This window comes from Xenopus laevis, chromosome 9_10S (genome assembly GCF_017654675.1).
Source record: "Xenopus laevis strain J_2021 chromosome 9_10S, Xenopus_laevis_v10.1, whole genome shotgun sequence".
NCBI lineage: Eukaryota > Metazoa > Chordata > Amphibia > Anura > Pipidae > Xenopus > Xenopus laevis.
In genome coordinates this window covers 53,224,702-53,240,678 of record NC_054388.1, presented here as the reverse complement: position 1 = coordinate 53,240,678, position 15,977 = coordinate 53,224,702, and the positions used below count along the sequence as shown (strand labels likewise).

At 40.7% G+C, this 15,977-nt stretch overlaps 1 protein-coding gene across 11 annotated transcripts in view; it reads right to left on the bottom strand.

Annotated features, from left to right (window-relative positions):
* Positions 1–4,835: 4,835 nt before the first annotated feature.
* The window catches only part of r3hdm1.S (R3H domain containing 1 S homeolog), a 67,447-nt gene continuing 56,305 nt past the window's right edge, over positions 4,836–15,977 (bottom strand). For 9 of the 11 annotated variants that reach the window (XM_041578558.1, XM_041578563.1, XM_041578562.1 and 6 more), the window contains 10 exons: positions 13,952–14,209; positions 13,613–13,736; positions 10,659–10,810; positions 10,419–10,570; positions 10,217–10,320; positions 9,672–9,844; positions 8,692–8,836; positions 7,752–7,834; positions 7,500–7,584; positions 4,836–6,496 (listed from right to left, as the gene is read on the bottom strand). In XM_041578558.1, coding sequence (XP_041434492.1) covers positions 6,120–6,496; positions 7,500–7,584; positions 7,752–7,834; positions 8,692–8,836; positions 9,672–9,844; positions 10,217–10,320; positions 10,419–10,570; positions 10,659–10,810; positions 13,613–13,736; positions 13,952–14,209 — 1,653 coding nt within the window. In that variant the 3' untranslated portion in view covers positions 4,836–6,119. Of the gene's footprint in view, positions 6,497–7,427; positions 7,585–7,751; positions 7,835–8,691; positions 8,837–9,671; positions 9,845–10,216; positions 10,321–10,418; positions 10,571–10,658; positions 10,811–13,612; positions 13,737–13,951; positions 14,210–15,977 lie in introns of all 11 variants that reach the window. The other 2 variants (XM_041578561.1, XM_041578565.1) reach the window with 2 other exon arrangements.

Here is a 15,977-nt window from a genome sequence, read left to right as displayed (position 1 = left end):
CCAGAAGAAATGGCAACCCTACTGACACCCCAGGCCAGTGCTCCTATCAGGAGAAAAATTGCACCAGGCCGAGGTTCTTCCTGCTTCTTCTTTCTTCAAATTTCCCGGGGCAGTCTCATGTGCACTAGAATGAAATAGCTGACTTTTTCATGAATGTTCAGCTTTTCGCTCTAATGCGCATGCACAGCTGAGAGAAAAAAGAAGAAGCCAGAAGACGATCGCTGAAATAACCCAGGCCTGTGTAGTTTTCTCCTGATAGGTGCACCTGCAGGGGTGTCAGGGAAGTAAATGTGATCACTTTGGTGTGCCTAAATTTTGAAACCCCCAAGTTCAATAGGACTTTCCTTCTCCTTTAAACTAATTCTGCTCATTACATAGGGAAATGGGGATGGAAGTATGATTATAAACACCACGTTTTCTCCTCAAGTACTCTTTATTTTGCTTAGAAAAAATATAGGTACCTACCCTCCCATTTTTCATGTTTTCCACACCACAGTCCAGCATTGCAGACCACAAACGGGAGGGACTTAGCAGAATGCAGGCTGGGGCAGAGGTGTAACTACAATAAAGCAGACCATGCAGGGCCTAAAATGGTCATGGGATGTGCTGCGTGGTTCTTGTTCAGTTCCTAACCCTGCCCTTCTAAGCCTGCTGCAAGCTTATGAGCAAGCAAAAGGAAGGGTTGCCATCTGTTCAGTTTTGACCAGAACAGGTTTTCTAAGGTCTGTTCAGGTCTCAACTTTCTGTTCAGTTTTCAGCCTTGTGAAAACAGGACAATAATCTTCCCAATAAATGAATGAAAAACAACAAATGAATGAACATTTAAATACTAAGAAACTCACCTCAATGGCTTAGTTATTATCAAATGAAGTTAATTTCTAATCAGTAAAGAAACAAAAAAGAGCAAATCAATTTAAGAAGAATTTTTTTTCTAAATTAGCATTTGAGTATTTGAGAGCTTTTTGAATAACTGATTTCTGTATAATAGATCTCATAACTGTAATTACTCACTGGGCAAAATATAGATAGAGCTACGGTTGGCACCCATGTGGCTTTGAACTGGAAATCTCAGATTTTCAAAAAGCTGTCGTCCAAAACGTTCTGTCCACCAGTTGCATGCCCCCCCGCCCGCCCAGAGTTAACAGCGGGGAAAAGTGGTGACACTAGTTGAGGAATTTTATTACCCCCAGGACTTTATAATAAAAAAGGGTGTTCTGGTTCTCTATGGGGCCTGTTCCTGGGCTGCTCTTTTTTACACTGCCAGGAGGTGGCACTGCACTTAATAGATGAAGTGTCCTCCCTAGGGATTCCACATTTGGGCTAAACCCGTACAATGATGGCATTTGGGGTGGGGCATTGATGTTCGGATAGGTATGATGGCATCAGAGGCAGGCGCAATGATGTCTGTGAATTAAGTGTCAGGGTGGGCCAATGACGGGGCAGGGCTATGACATGGCGATTGGCAGATCGTAGCATTAATCTTGGGGAATCTTACCCAGTGTTCTAATTCCTTTAAAATACCGGGCTGTCCAAGTCATAATCGTATAGATGGCAACCCTATAAGAAATTTCAAGGGGGTTAAAACTAATAGGCCAATGTTTTATAACAACTTACTTGACTTACTAAGTATACAATACTATACACAGTATCTGCAAGGTAACTTCTAACTGTTCCCTACACACACTATGATGGGCACAAGTTAACACTCGGTAGAGTGTTCTGCCTTAAAGGGGTTGTTCACCTATATAAATAACAATAATGTACCAGTACATTAAACTCTTAGATATAGAAGGAATGTGCTTTAAAAATTTGTGTTTCTGTGGTTACTGTATTGAAAATTTCTGCAAAAACTCGACTAGTCCCACCCATCTGTTCCAGTTCTCTGGCTGTACAGGGAAGACGGCGGCATTCAGCACACTGCACTCTAGAATAGGAACCAATTAGCAGCTAGGCTGCTCTGATAGGGCTGTGATTGACTATCCCCCTCCTACAGTTCTTCTGGCAGAGACCATTAGGACACACCACCCCTCATTTGAAACACAGAAAGGGACCATAGAGTATCTAAGGGTAGTTAAAATAAAGCGACTATTTTTGAAGATAATATTCTGGTTTTAATTTTTTTGGGTTTTGAACTCTTAAGCTTTTTATTCAGCAGGTTTGCAATTTCCGCAATCTGGATGCACTGATATGAATAGACTGGAATATGAATAGAAGAGGGCCTGAATAGAAAGAGGAGTAATAAAAAGTAGCAATACATTTTTATTAGCCTTACAGCATATTGTTTTTTAGATGGAGTCCGTGACCCGTTTGAAAGCTCGAAAGAGTTAGGAGGTGGCAAATAATTCAAAAACTATAAACAGTAAATAATGAAGACCAATTGAAAACTTGTATAGAATTAGCCATTCTATAACATAAGTTAACAAAGGTAAACCACCCATTTAATTTTATAAGCCTGCAAGGCAAGAAATGCTTAAGGCTTTTTAACATATATTTTGGGGTGCAATTCCTGTTATTATGTCTTATGCTGGTTTATATATACTTTGCCCCAGATAGAAGACCAGCTGGTAATTTTTCTGGATTCATACGGACTATCCCTTATGCTGAAGGTTTGATGCATATGCACCAGGACCCCCACTACTTATGCACTTATATTTGTACTGAACCTTTTCTTTGCGTTGCTAAGCATTGACGAAGTGCGTAAAGATTAAGTGCCCACATTAAAGGTAAAATGCAGTCTTAGAAACCGTGTCATTGTCTAAAAGCAGCATAACGGAACAAATGAAAGCCTAAACAGTGTCAGGTTATCAGGTTGCTAAGGGGCTATAGTTCAGCAAAAACTGAAGGAGCTTTTTTTAACCCTACGATAGGCATCCCACACTCAGGCTTCTGGATACATTCTGATTAAGTGATCTCATGGGTGTCATAGCTCAGACATCATTTAAAATAAGCATACCAACCCGATGGCATTTAACAGCTGTAGGTAGGGCTGGGCCCAGGCTGCCTGGATTTGCTTATAGCAGCTGCCAGAATTTCATCAGGCAGAGGTCAGCAAGGACAAAAATGACATTCTGGGGCAGTACAGAAAAGTTCTGGGAGTTTACTAGTATCTATAAACATCACTGCATTTGAATCTACCTTGAACCTGCTCCCAGAGTCAAGAGAACAGGTACAGAATCTCCACTGACACTTACCTCCCAACATTTTGGAAGTAGAAAGAGGGACAAACACATTTACCACGTTGTGGCCATGCCCACTAATAACCATGTTCATTTTGCAAAATTTGGCAGGTTATGAAAATTTGAACACATTTCTGTGGTTTTTATGTTATTAGAGTTTTGCTAATGAAGGTGAATTGCCCTTTAAGCTGCAAGTCAGTTTCCCAAAGAGACCTGCATATCTTAAATTCTTATAATAGCTTCTTTTTTCTTAAATTGTTACAAAGGTATCTAAGTGCACTTGCCACATATTCTGGGCTCTCTGCCAAAAGCCAATTAAGTTTCAGAAACGTATGTTTTTCTGGCTGTTCAGTGCAGGAGATCAAAGAGAAAGTTTGGACGTTAATAATCAGTAATAATCCAGGACTGCGGGCTGAGCTGTCAAAATCAGGACTGTCCCATGAAAAACTGGACAGTTGGGAGGTATGCAGCCACCATAGTAGAATATCACAGTGAAACTTGATTTAAAGGTGAACAGCCCTTCTTTGTATAGTGCAATTTGCCCTTTAAACGGTTAGCTTATCGCGGTCGCACACTCAGGAAGCCGCCAGAAGGTGCGAGGGCTGTATAGACGTCCCAGGAGTGACGAGCAAGACCAAGCCACAGCAAGATGATTCATCATGGTCCTTACCACGGTCACACACTCAAGAGAGGGAAGATCAGCATGGAGCTTCAGAAGTCACATTAAACAGAAGAAAACGCTAGCATTTAATAGGGCTATTCAGTGTTTATTTCAAAGTAGGCCTACACATACACACTGCACTTTTGATTGTTGTATTCTGTTGTTGTAAGAGTTAAAATTAAAAAAAAAGGTTAAAACTTTAAAAAATAGACTGTGTTATGTTTTGCGGCTCCAGATTATTTTTCTTTAGTGGAAGAGGGGGGGCAAAATGGCTCGATTCATAGCAAAGATTGCTGACCCCTGGGCTAAAATTATGTAAGCTTTATCAGAAAGGTCTATATAAATACACCAGTAAACCCTCAAAGTCATGCCGCTCTGAGTCCTCTGTAAAAAGAAACACCAGATTGCTTTCCTTCTATTGTGTATACACAGGCTTCTGAATCAGACTTCCTGTTTTCAGCTTAAATCTCCAGGGCTAGGGCTTTGAGCATGCTCAGTTTGTTTCTCTCTCCCTCTCCATTTCCCCTCTCCCTCCCTGCTGTAATCTGAGCTCAGAGCTATAAGTGAGCAGGGAGACAGACAGGAAGTGATGTCACACCAAGCTAATACTGCAGCTGCTATTCCAAACAAACAGAGAGAGCTTCTAGCTGTTTACTCAGGTATGGTAAAGCATTCTGCAGAATAAATATGGTGTTATAGCTTGCACTATTATGGCTAATATGTTGGTAATAAACTGCTTTGGTAGCTTTCCTTCTCCTTTAACAAGTCATTGTAAACTTTTGATAGAACAAGTATCACCCCAAATCTCACTCTGACCTTCAGTCTGGGCTGCCTTGACACATAACAAGGTTATAGATATATAGAAACATTGGGGTAACAGCCACCCCGCTAGTGTTTCTGGTGTACTTATGCATTTTAAACATTAATTATATAAGAACACAACAACATAATAAACTGCCATTTGTGTTTGAAATCTTTGTAAATGATTACGATTATAATTTCCTAGCGTAGAAACGTTTACTATGGAGTTTTCACAGGAACAGCTGGAGAAAAAGCCAAAATGGAGGGTCAGTTGAGACAAATCTGGAATTGAGGCAATACACTGTTTAGATTATTGCAGCAAATCAATGGTTTTTTTAATGGATGCAAAACGTTGGTCAAAGTTGATCTAAAAAAAATAAAATAAATTGAAAGCAGCATCCTAAATGAGGGATGCGAGGGTGGGGAAGTAACAAAACACATTTTACATATGTAAACATTTATTTTTCTTAACTGAAAAAGTCTTGCACCAGCACACATTGTACAGCCTTGCAAAATATACCAAAAAAATGTTTGTTCATATGTGCAAAGACTCTTTCGATGTCCAGTGCATCTTAGAGGGGAAAAATAAAATAAAAAAAAGTAATCAAACCAAGGTAATTAAAATGTAACTTGTTTTTTGGGGGGGGGGTGCAAGATCAGAATTACTTTCTCTAACGGAACATTCTTTCATTCAGATTCCAGGAGATTTTAAGGTTGCCGTAATCAGTTTGTTAAGATGAATTAGCTATAAAATTATGTAAAACTTCCATGAGATTCTTACGATTTCCATCATTTATTCAGAAAAAAAAACCTCTCATCCCCCGAATGGCTTCTGACTAAATAAGAAGTAATTTATGACAATGTATTACAATGTTTACAAGGCCTTGTGTTAACGCTTTAAAAGCGCATCAGTAGTTCAGTCTGTATAGGAGTCAAGGACACAAGAATATTTTCTATTCAAACAGTAATAGGTCTATTTATAATCTTTTATAGATATATATATATATATATATATATTTCTATTTTGTTTAAGTGCAGCAATAAGTTACCCACCCTGTTCTATTAAAATGGATGGCAAAGTGCTGTGCTGGCTGTGAAAAAAAGTAGAAAACACATTTTTTCTTCTTTTTCTTTCTTTTTTTTTTTTTAACATTGGGCATTCATTATGAACAACATTATCTTTTTCTGTACAAGAGAACTTTGGGTCCAATACAGAAATATAAATATAAAACAAACAGACTATAAAAGGAAAGGAAGAGAGTTTATCCTGGTGTGTTTCATTCTGCCTCCACTGATTTCTGCTGGAGCACTGGCACATTCTATTCAGAGAATCTAGGAGAGATTATTCAACAGCCTCCTTGGGATGTCGCATGAAGGGTCATCAAAAACGAGGTCAATCAGGGGTTTGGGGGGGATGGATGGGGAAGAAATCAGAGAGGCTGGTAATGGAAGTGGGAGAGAGAAAATCACCTGACGACCTTTTATTGAGAGCAGGCCCTTTCTAGAATGTGGAAATCGTAGTGCTTTCTGCTTGTTTTTAGTCTAAACTTGTTCATTAAGTTATTCTGTTTTTTCAATGCACTCTGAGCAGCGGATACGGTAGGGAAAAAAGCTACAATGGTGTAGGTGGAGGCCAGGTCCGGAGAGGCATCGGAGTGTTCAAAACTTGTATGATTCTCTGCGCTGCCATAATAGTGCGGGTGATGTGGATGTGGAGTTTGTTGGAAGCGAGGCTCCCGCAGCCACCGGATATTAGCTCCTGCCTTTGAGAGGTCTCCAAAAAGCATTTCAGCATCTTTGCGACTTATCCCCTCTGGCAGTTCCGTGATCTCAAGGACCTTCCCCATTCCAGAAACTACTGAAAGTAAATAAGACATTTTTACAACACAGCTAATTCAAATCAACAATTCCCTGTTGAATAAAGGATAAGGTGACCTTAAAACTAACTGTAAATATGATAAAGGCAGCTGTATAGTAGGAATTTGCAGTTGACCTAGAGCCACTTAAACCATGTTAAATACGATAGCAAATTTAATTTGAATTTTCCAGTCCTTATTCCTCTAGAAAAAAATGGAAAGTGCCTTCTTGTGTGTCTACTTCAGGGTTGTCTGAACAGCAGGCAGTGACCACACTCTCATTAAAGAAATTTGAGGCGTTGTGATTGCCCCTTTTTAACGTACACTGTATAATAATGTATGATAAGTATGTATGATAAGTCAGGTAAGTGACCTCTGCCATCACGTATTTCTGTACTGGTGGGACTGTTCTATACAGTACGTCGGTAGCAATTGAGGAAGGACATACACAAACTGTGTGGTCTAAGAAAACAAATTAATATGGAGCCATCAGCACATAGTAAAAACTGGGGTCCAACAAATTACTTTGAAGGTAGTGGGGTTGCTTCATACACACCCTGGGAGGAGGCCCACGTAACAGCACAGGGTTTGTACAGCGGGAAGAAGGCACCAAATCCTACATTTTTTTTATCTTAAAGTGAGCAATGTTTGAGAAGGACTGAGTGTAAGACAAAACAGGGACATTTAACACTTTCTGAATTATAGGAGATACCACACAAAGGCTATAATTGCCAAGAGAAAAAGAAGCACTTAAGAGTGAAATGCACTTTTCAAGTCCTAGGGGGAACAAAAGCATGGATTTTTGCCTGTGCCTCTATTAGGAAAGTTTTGCCTCACAGAAAGTGGCGCTTTATTAGTATCCTTTATACATATGACTTTGACATTCTGAATTACTTAAAACTTTTTCAAGGTTTTGGCTGAATTACTGCTTACACATATGTATCATGCGATCCTATTATCCATTGCTGTATATGTGTGCAGGAATCCAGGAAACAGTGTCTGTACCTGGGTCCCCCGGGCAAAGGTCTGTAGAAGCTGCTTTTTTGGGAGCCTTTTTTCCTCTGTTACCATGTCGGTGGCCAGGCTGTCCCTAGACAGAGAAAAATGAAAGATCCAACTATAGTAAATCTGATGGCCCCTCTAATACAGTAACACAGCTAATAATACTTTATATATACTTTGGTTTTGAATTAGCATTTATTACAGTTCAAGAGCTTAGTCAACATGCCCAATAGCTGATAAGATCTGGTTACTTACCTGTTGGTTTGTTATGTGTCCCTGTATAAAATGGGGAGTATTGTAATGTAACTGCTGCCCAAGCATTGGATATCTGGTATCACCTGTTAGAGGGAGGAATATGAGGATGATAGGATCCCAGTTAATAAAGGTTATTTACAAGTAATCATACATTGGTAGTTGTCTTTGTCGTGCTTTATCATTCGCATAATACCAGCAGTGTAATGTGTGCTAAGCTGGCCATACACTATAAGATCCGCTCGTTTGGCGACATCGGCAAACGAGCGGATGTTTCCCCGATATGCCCACCAACGCAGGGCTATATTCTGAACATTCAGTCCTAGGGTGAACGATCAGATTACAACGAGGAGTGGGCTACGACTGGTGGATCGCCTGAAAAAGTAAACTTTCCTGATCGATATCGTGGGCAGATATCGAGCAGACCCGTCGGAAGGCCCCATACACGGGAAGACAAGCTGCCGAATTGGTCTAAAGGACCGATAATGGCAGCTTTAAGGTGGCCATACATGGATAGATCCGCTCGTTTGGCAATGTCGCCAAACGAGCGGATCTCCCTCCGATATGCCCACCTTGAGGTGGGCAATATCGGGAAGATCCGATCGTGGGCCCTAGGGCCCAACGATCGGATCCTAGCATTCGGCAAACGGGTGGTCGGATCGCGGGACCGCATCAACGAACAGATGCGGCCGCGATCCGACGGGATTTTTTGTCCCACGCGATCGAGATCTGGCCGACTTTCGGCCAGATCTCGATCGGGGAAGCCAGTCGGGGCCCCCATACACGGGCCAATAAGCTGCCGACACAGTCTGTTGGCAGCTTTTATCGGCCCGTGTATGGCCACCTTTAGTCTGCTTGTGTATGGCCACCTTAAGGCCATGTATTTTGTGCTAGATTTTTATGCATTGTTACTGCTTAGAAAGAATGAAGGAACGTGCCTTACCATGCCCTGCAGCAAAAGGTCTTGAAAACTGTGTAACAAGAGGAAGAGGCGTGAGGCTGGGGTGAATGTTCTTCATGTTGGTTAGATGAACAGGCAGAGGTGACTGATTTGGGGAGGTAACAGGACTGCCCAGATGGGTGCTATGCTAAAGGTTGAGGGGAAAAAATAAAAATAATAATGAACATTCACCAAATTCCAAAAAAACGAGAAGGGGATTTGTATAACATGTCTGTAAGCACTACAAAGCATGAATCAAAAATGGACTCTTCAGGAACCATAATGTAGGATTAATATGCTCCCATTAAGACTATTAAAAACTACACATATATAAGACAGCACTCCAAAATAGTGATCTATTGTGCAAAAACCCAGGTTAAGGCAAACAACATCTCTCTCAACTCTCTCTCTCAACTCTCTCTCTCAACTCTCTCTCTCTCAACTCTCTCTCTCTCAACTCTCTCTCTCTCAACTCTCTCTCTCTCAACTCTCTCTCTCTCAACTCTCTCTCTCTCAACTCTCTCTCTCAACTCTCTCTCTCAACTCTCAACTCTCTCTCTCTCTCAACTCTCAACTCTCTCTCTCAACTCTCTCTCTCTCAACTCTCTCAAAAATTCAGAAACACTATTATAGTTGCACAGTAGTATATAAGCAAGCTGCTGTGTAGCCATAAAGGCAGCCATTCAAATTAGTGTTGGCTCAGGTTACAGCAGATGAGATCTATAGAATATAATGGTGTTCTATAGAGCTTATCAGTTAACTGCTATTTAACCTGTGCCATTTATCCATATTTCAATTGCATCCATTGCTAAAAGAAGCTTGTTTATATACACAAGGTCCATGCAGGCAGGGGGTGGGGGGCGTGCACGCTTGCAAAGGGTCCAGCATGGGACATGCGGCCTGGGGGCGCTTTTACTTCAAATCCAGCCCTGGACACTTCCATGGGTATATTTTACAGGGTAGCTAGCTGTGTGTCCCATTACCTGTGTAGTATGGTCCAGGCTGCTGTACTCTACAGTCTTCTGAGCTCTCTGGTGGTCACAGTAATATTTATTTGGTTTCCATTGAGGTGGTGAATGTGTCTGAGGTGGAGGATTGTTGGGTACATTCAGCTGCATCATCACCATTCCACCTCCAGGGGGAGGTGGTGGCACACCTAGAAATGGTGCAGGGAGAAAATTAAAAAAGAAAAGCAGTTACAAAACGACACACAGAATTATGCAGTAACTCCATATAGCACGTATTTATTTACGTATATATTTACTGATGGGCTGCGGGGAGAAGAAACCAACATGTTCTGTCTTTCACACTAAGTTATCTGCCTCGTATTGGTGAAAGATGTACCAGTCATTGGTGGGGTCTTTATAGATTTGACAGAAAAGTGATTTACCGTATTATAGATAAGCAAGCACTCCCAAAAACCATTCCTCCACATAGACGTATAAAAGAGTAGGTTTATTCAGTTCTTATGGCATACAAAGCCTTATGCGTTTCGTATCTCCACAGAGATATAGGGGAAGTGATTTACCTCCACACTGAGGGCCTGGCATAGGCTGCGTATTGCACGGTGATGTTGTTCTGTTAAACTGCATTGTTTCAGATCCTGTAGGTTGGATAAATCCCACTGAGGAGCTGTGAAAGAACAAGAAGCCATTGCAATTAGCAGAAGGAACGCAAACTGATTGGCACAGAGAGTATGTAACTGAGCAAGAAGCAATGAAAATACCCACCTTAGGTTGTTTTGCTGCCCGGGTGATATTACGCTATAATACACTGGCATTCCTGCTGCAGGTAATTGCCCTGGGTTGGACTGACTAGGAATCAGCACCCGTTGCGGGTATGGCTGCTGTGACACAGACTGAGAGCTTTGTCGAACTGGCACCTATAAAAACAAACAGGTTTATATACACAGGTGTCCTTGTCACAAACAGTATGCCAACTTAACAGATAACAAGGCAGGAGCCCCATACCTGATAGGAGGGCACTGAGGAGTACTGCACCATCACCCCCTGAATAGGGTTCGTAAGGTTGCTGGGCTGCCCACCGACCAGAGCTTGATTCGGAGGCTGTTGGATGATGCCCTGGAAATTCGGCTGCTGGTTAGACATTACAGTGGGAAAGCCTGGGGAAAATGAAAAGAACAATTAATTTCATGGCCACTATTGCTGCTCAGGTCATCTGTGACATCAGGTATATAACCAGGCTTATAAAAGAACAAACTACATCTTATCTTTCATATTTCTACCCCAGAAATATAAAATACTTGTTAGGAGAATGTCCTAAATACTAAATTGTTTATGTGATGTGAGGTCCTCTGTTGAGAGGAGACAGTCTGATATTGAATGTGGCATGAAAGCTGTTATACAGTTAGCTAGAATCTCAGCCATAAAGCAGGATAGGACTGCTGATCATACTGGGTATCAGATAGGATCTGTATCACTGTGACAGAATATACAGTTAAAACCAAAGCTAGAAACTAAGCCATAAAGCAGGGCTGCTGATTACAATGGGAGAGGACAGCATCTGTGCCACTGTGACATAACTTGGCTATAAAAATAAGATACTTTCCTTTCCACCTAAAGTAATCTACTAACGATTTCTAAACTTAAATATGCTCACAAAAATTGCTTGTTGTGCTTATATAAGTTGTTTAATGCCTAGGGACTAGAAGAACATTCTCAGTTAATTGCTAACTACTATAAAAACGCAGGCTTGGTACACTGCAACATTCAGATGAGTCAGTAATAGAATTTGGCGATTCAGGAGCAACACAGTTTTTTTTTTTTTATTTGAAGCATAAGTTGCCATCTGCACCGTTTCTCCAGAAAGGTCATTAAAAACTGCTTCCTTATTATTAAAATAATTATGAATGCAGTCGCACAGGAATCATCTAATAGTTGTTAAAGGGGAACTCCCTTTTACCCCTAATGAAATAGGGATGCAACAAATCCAGGATTCGGTTTGGGATTCGGCCAGGATTTGTCCCTTTTCAGCAGGATTCAGCGGAATTATTGTGCCTGGCTGAACTAAACCCTAATTTGCATATGCAAATTGGGGGGAGGGAAATAAACAAGTAAAAAAAATTTTAGCACTTTTTCCTTTCCCACCCCTAATTTGCATATGCAAATTCAGATTCGGTTCTGTATTCAGGATTCTGCCGAATCCAAAATAGTGCATTTGGTGCTTTCCTAGTAAATTAGAAGCTTAAAGATGCATTCAATACATACTGGTTTTAGAATGTAAAAATATAATTGCTTTTCTATTTTCTGCATTGCTGGTTCTCGATCTATATGTAGCAGATGAGCTGATAATACAGACCGTAGGCACGGTGAGAAGGGGTGCAGATGATAGAACAAGATATATTCCTTTGCCGTAAATGTAGGGATAACAAGCTGTTATATACATAATGGCTAGGGATGAGAGAATTGTTTTTGCCCATTTTTGCGCGGAAACGACGCCCTTACACTCCAATAGGAGGTAAAAAAAATGACTAGCGTCAAGAAAATTTTTTTACATTTTTTTTTTTTAATGCATTTCGACTCATTTTCGCAGCCAGTTAATTTTTGGCGAAGTGAAACAGGTCAAATTCGCCCATCCCTAACAATGGCTGTTATTCTGACCAGGTAACGAAAGACACCAAAAGATCAGGAAGATTAGAAAGAGACTGAAAAAGAGACCGGTTCACTGTGAGAAACGTAAACCCTCTCAGACAGCGCTCCGGGCCCGAATCCAGCCTCTCAAACACTTGGCATCAGAGCAGCTCACCAATAACGAGCAAAGGGCAACTAATTACCAATATGAATTGCAAAACACAAAGTACTGAAAGTGCCGTGTGAATCCATCAGTGATCATGACATTGTGGATTAAATTAATCAGATTCACAATGTCAGCCGAGATACAGAAATGAGGCGAGAAACAGACGGGAAGCCCTGCACATAATGGCTATTAGTATCTGTAACTATGCAAGTGGACATTTGCCATCTGCACCTACCTCCCACACAGGAGTACTGGAAAAAAGAAATGATATTGTATATTATATAGGTATGGGACTGTCTTTATAGTAAAGGGAAAGAGTAAATCACTCATAAAAAAATGCTAGTTGAAAAAGAGCTTCAAGGGAAATGAGTAGATAATAGATCCCATACTTATATAGGCTAAATAGCTAATGTACTCATTTTAAGGGGTGGTTCACCTTTAAGTTACCTCAGTGTGTTTTAGAATGACAGCAACTTTTCAATTGGTCTTCATTATTTATTTGTTTAGAGTTTTTGAATGATTTGCCTAGGGTAATTTGGACTGTAGCAACCAGATGGCTGAAATTGCAAACAGGAGAGCTGCTGAATAAATCGCTAAATAACTCGAAAACCGCAAATAAAACATGAAAATCAATTGCTATTTGTCTCAGAGTATCACTCTCTACATAATATTTAAGTTAACGCAAAGGTGAACAACCCCTTTAAAAAAAAAAAAAAAAAAAAAAAATCACTAGAATGGAAAAAAAACAAACTAGATTCTACAAGCTACACCCTAAGCCTGGCCATTGGAAAGAGAGAAGCCCAGGAAAAGAGTACAGAAAACAACAGAGATGCTGGCTTTGTTACTTAATATCCAGTTAGGCAAATGGGTCCAGGTTTTATTCTCTAAAGTGGGCTCAAGCCATAAATAAAGTGCAAATAACCTTCTATAACACCATGAAACAGCCACAACAATCCGTATTCACATTATAGAGGTTTAGTGTGCAGTCCACCAATCCACAGCTTTCCAAAAAGCCACAAGTCTTTGGCTGAACGGAAAGACTTTGGACATCATCTTTTATGCATCTTTGGGCCCTAATTAACCAAAATCAGCCTGGAAACGAGCAAATTAAATTGAAATTAACAGATGAAAGAATTTCAAACAAAAATTCAATGAGAAAGAGATGCACCTGTGGAGTGGGCGGCTTGCTGCAGTGTCTGGCTGGCTTGGGAACTGTACTGGACAGATGTCACTGGCCGATATTGTTGATTGGAGTGGGGATATTGGTTTGGGGCACAGTAACACGTTGGTATCTGAAATGTAAATAAAGTCTTTTGTCCACCATATTATTATTTCAGTCATATCCCCTATTAAACCTTTAGTCTAAGAAAATCTGCATATCACCTAGGACCCAGGCATCTTCCAGCAAAACTTTGGCAGAAGCCTAGCAGTCTGGGCCCCTGACAAAAGAACTTACCCGGTTAACACCAAACCCTCTGATTTGCTTGTATTATACCAGCCCACTCACCTGCTGTATAGATGGCTGCATGAATCCCTGTTGTTGCATGATTGGCTGGCTAACAGGCTGGTTTGAGGTCGAATAAGTAGGAGGAGGCACAGACTGCCCAAGGGGAGGTGCTGGGGGTGGGGCCATAATATATCCAGGTTGGGCAGACGGTTGAAGCACCACTGTTGACTGGAACATTGTTGAATGAGCATCTGAATTGTCTGCAGATGGCTGCCTGGCAAGGCTCATATGGCTAAATTGGGATCCCAGGTTATCTGGCTGAACAGAACAAGAAAAAAAAAAAAACAACTTATCATACAATATAATAAAGTAAAAAATATACGGTACAAATGAAAGAACCCTAGTCTTGAAAACCCTGCTTCCTAGTATGTATGTATATATTAGTATGTGATATATTTGTAATCAAGAATTGCCCTTATAGGGGAACTTCACCTTAAAACACTGATAATTGAAAATATTAAATATTCATTTTAAGACAATTTGAAAGTCGTCTATTAATCTAATTGTTTACATCCTATCCAAGGCTCCTCTTGCCTCAAAGAGATATGCCAAGTAACACCCCAAGAGTTTACCCACAGAACAATGTTGTTTACTGATGGCCAACAGGTGCAAAGTTAAACATTGGGGGTGTATATTTTGCTCGTTGCATGCAATGTGACTAATTTGGAAGGAGCTGATCGAGTAATGCTGCTTTATCATCAGGTTTAGAGGATCCCGTCGGAACAGGCTCAAATTGCAATCTGCAGAATTACAGCACAAAACACCAGAGCTCAGATCCCAGGAGTCACAAAATAATTAAGGAAATAGATAACTATGCCAAATTGGATTTGGACAAGGTTAGCAAAAGTTGACTAATCTATAAAAATGACAACTCCCCAAAATATGTTCATTATGGAAAGCCTTGAGGATAATTAGAGGCTTTTGGGTAATTACGATGATAGTGAATAGTAGGAAGAGAGTTTTCTGAGCTAATGAGTTGATTATGTAAATGGAAAGGAGCGCAGTGTCTTACATAAGGTCGTCTGTGTTCCACTTATTTAGGTTACAATGAAATAGATGCCCCGACGCTTCCTAATGCAACTGTAATTAACAAATCAGAAGATATTCCAGGACATTGCTGAAATCAAACCCAATAATACTTTAAATTGCCAATTACTGCTGAATGAAGGGAAGATGAAATTAAATGTGGTCCATCAGAATTGCCATGTACCAATAACCATAGCCAAAACCCAAACAGATTTTAGTGTTTTATCTATGATATGGTATGAATGGTACAGCTTCAAAACAATGTAAATAAAGTCTGAATTTACTAGACTGACTTGATTTGAGCTGTTGAAGACTCCATGTCAGTGTTAAAAGCCCCAGCCCAATGCCTTTTCATGTTGTAATTTCAAGTTGTAATCTTTCCCTGTATTCAGCCGTAAAGGGAGACATTTTATTCCCCCCCATTTGGAGTTAAATATTCCTTGTTCCTCCCCTGTAATCTTCAATCAGTGGTGTAGCCCCACCAACTGTGAGTCACAGACTCCCAACCTCAACCTGAAGTTTTCTTTAGAACTAGAGAGCAGACGTTACTGCTACCAGGTCTGGACTAAGAATTAAAATAGGCCCTGGCATTTCAGGACACACATTGGCCCAATCAGCCCACACAGAGGCCCAAACAGCCCACACCAGCCCACTAAATACTGACTTTCTATGGCACTTTATAGCAGCCCCTCTGGCATTTGCCAGAACCCACAGATTGCCAGTCCGGGCCTGACTGCTACTGTGTCAGGCCCAGAAGTCTAGGTGCTGGTGCGGGGGGTCATGACTTATTGGATGTGAGTGCATGAGAGATTATGCCCCTTGCAGGGTTCCACCAACTTTTAGCCATACCAAACTATACTACAAATCATCTTCAGTCTAGTCACTAGAGACACTTATCCAATCTGATTAAAAAGGGAACAAAATAACTTCAGTCAGTATTTTTATTTATACATATGTGTAGGGACTGCCAAATTGTGCTGTACCCTTTCTATGGACAACA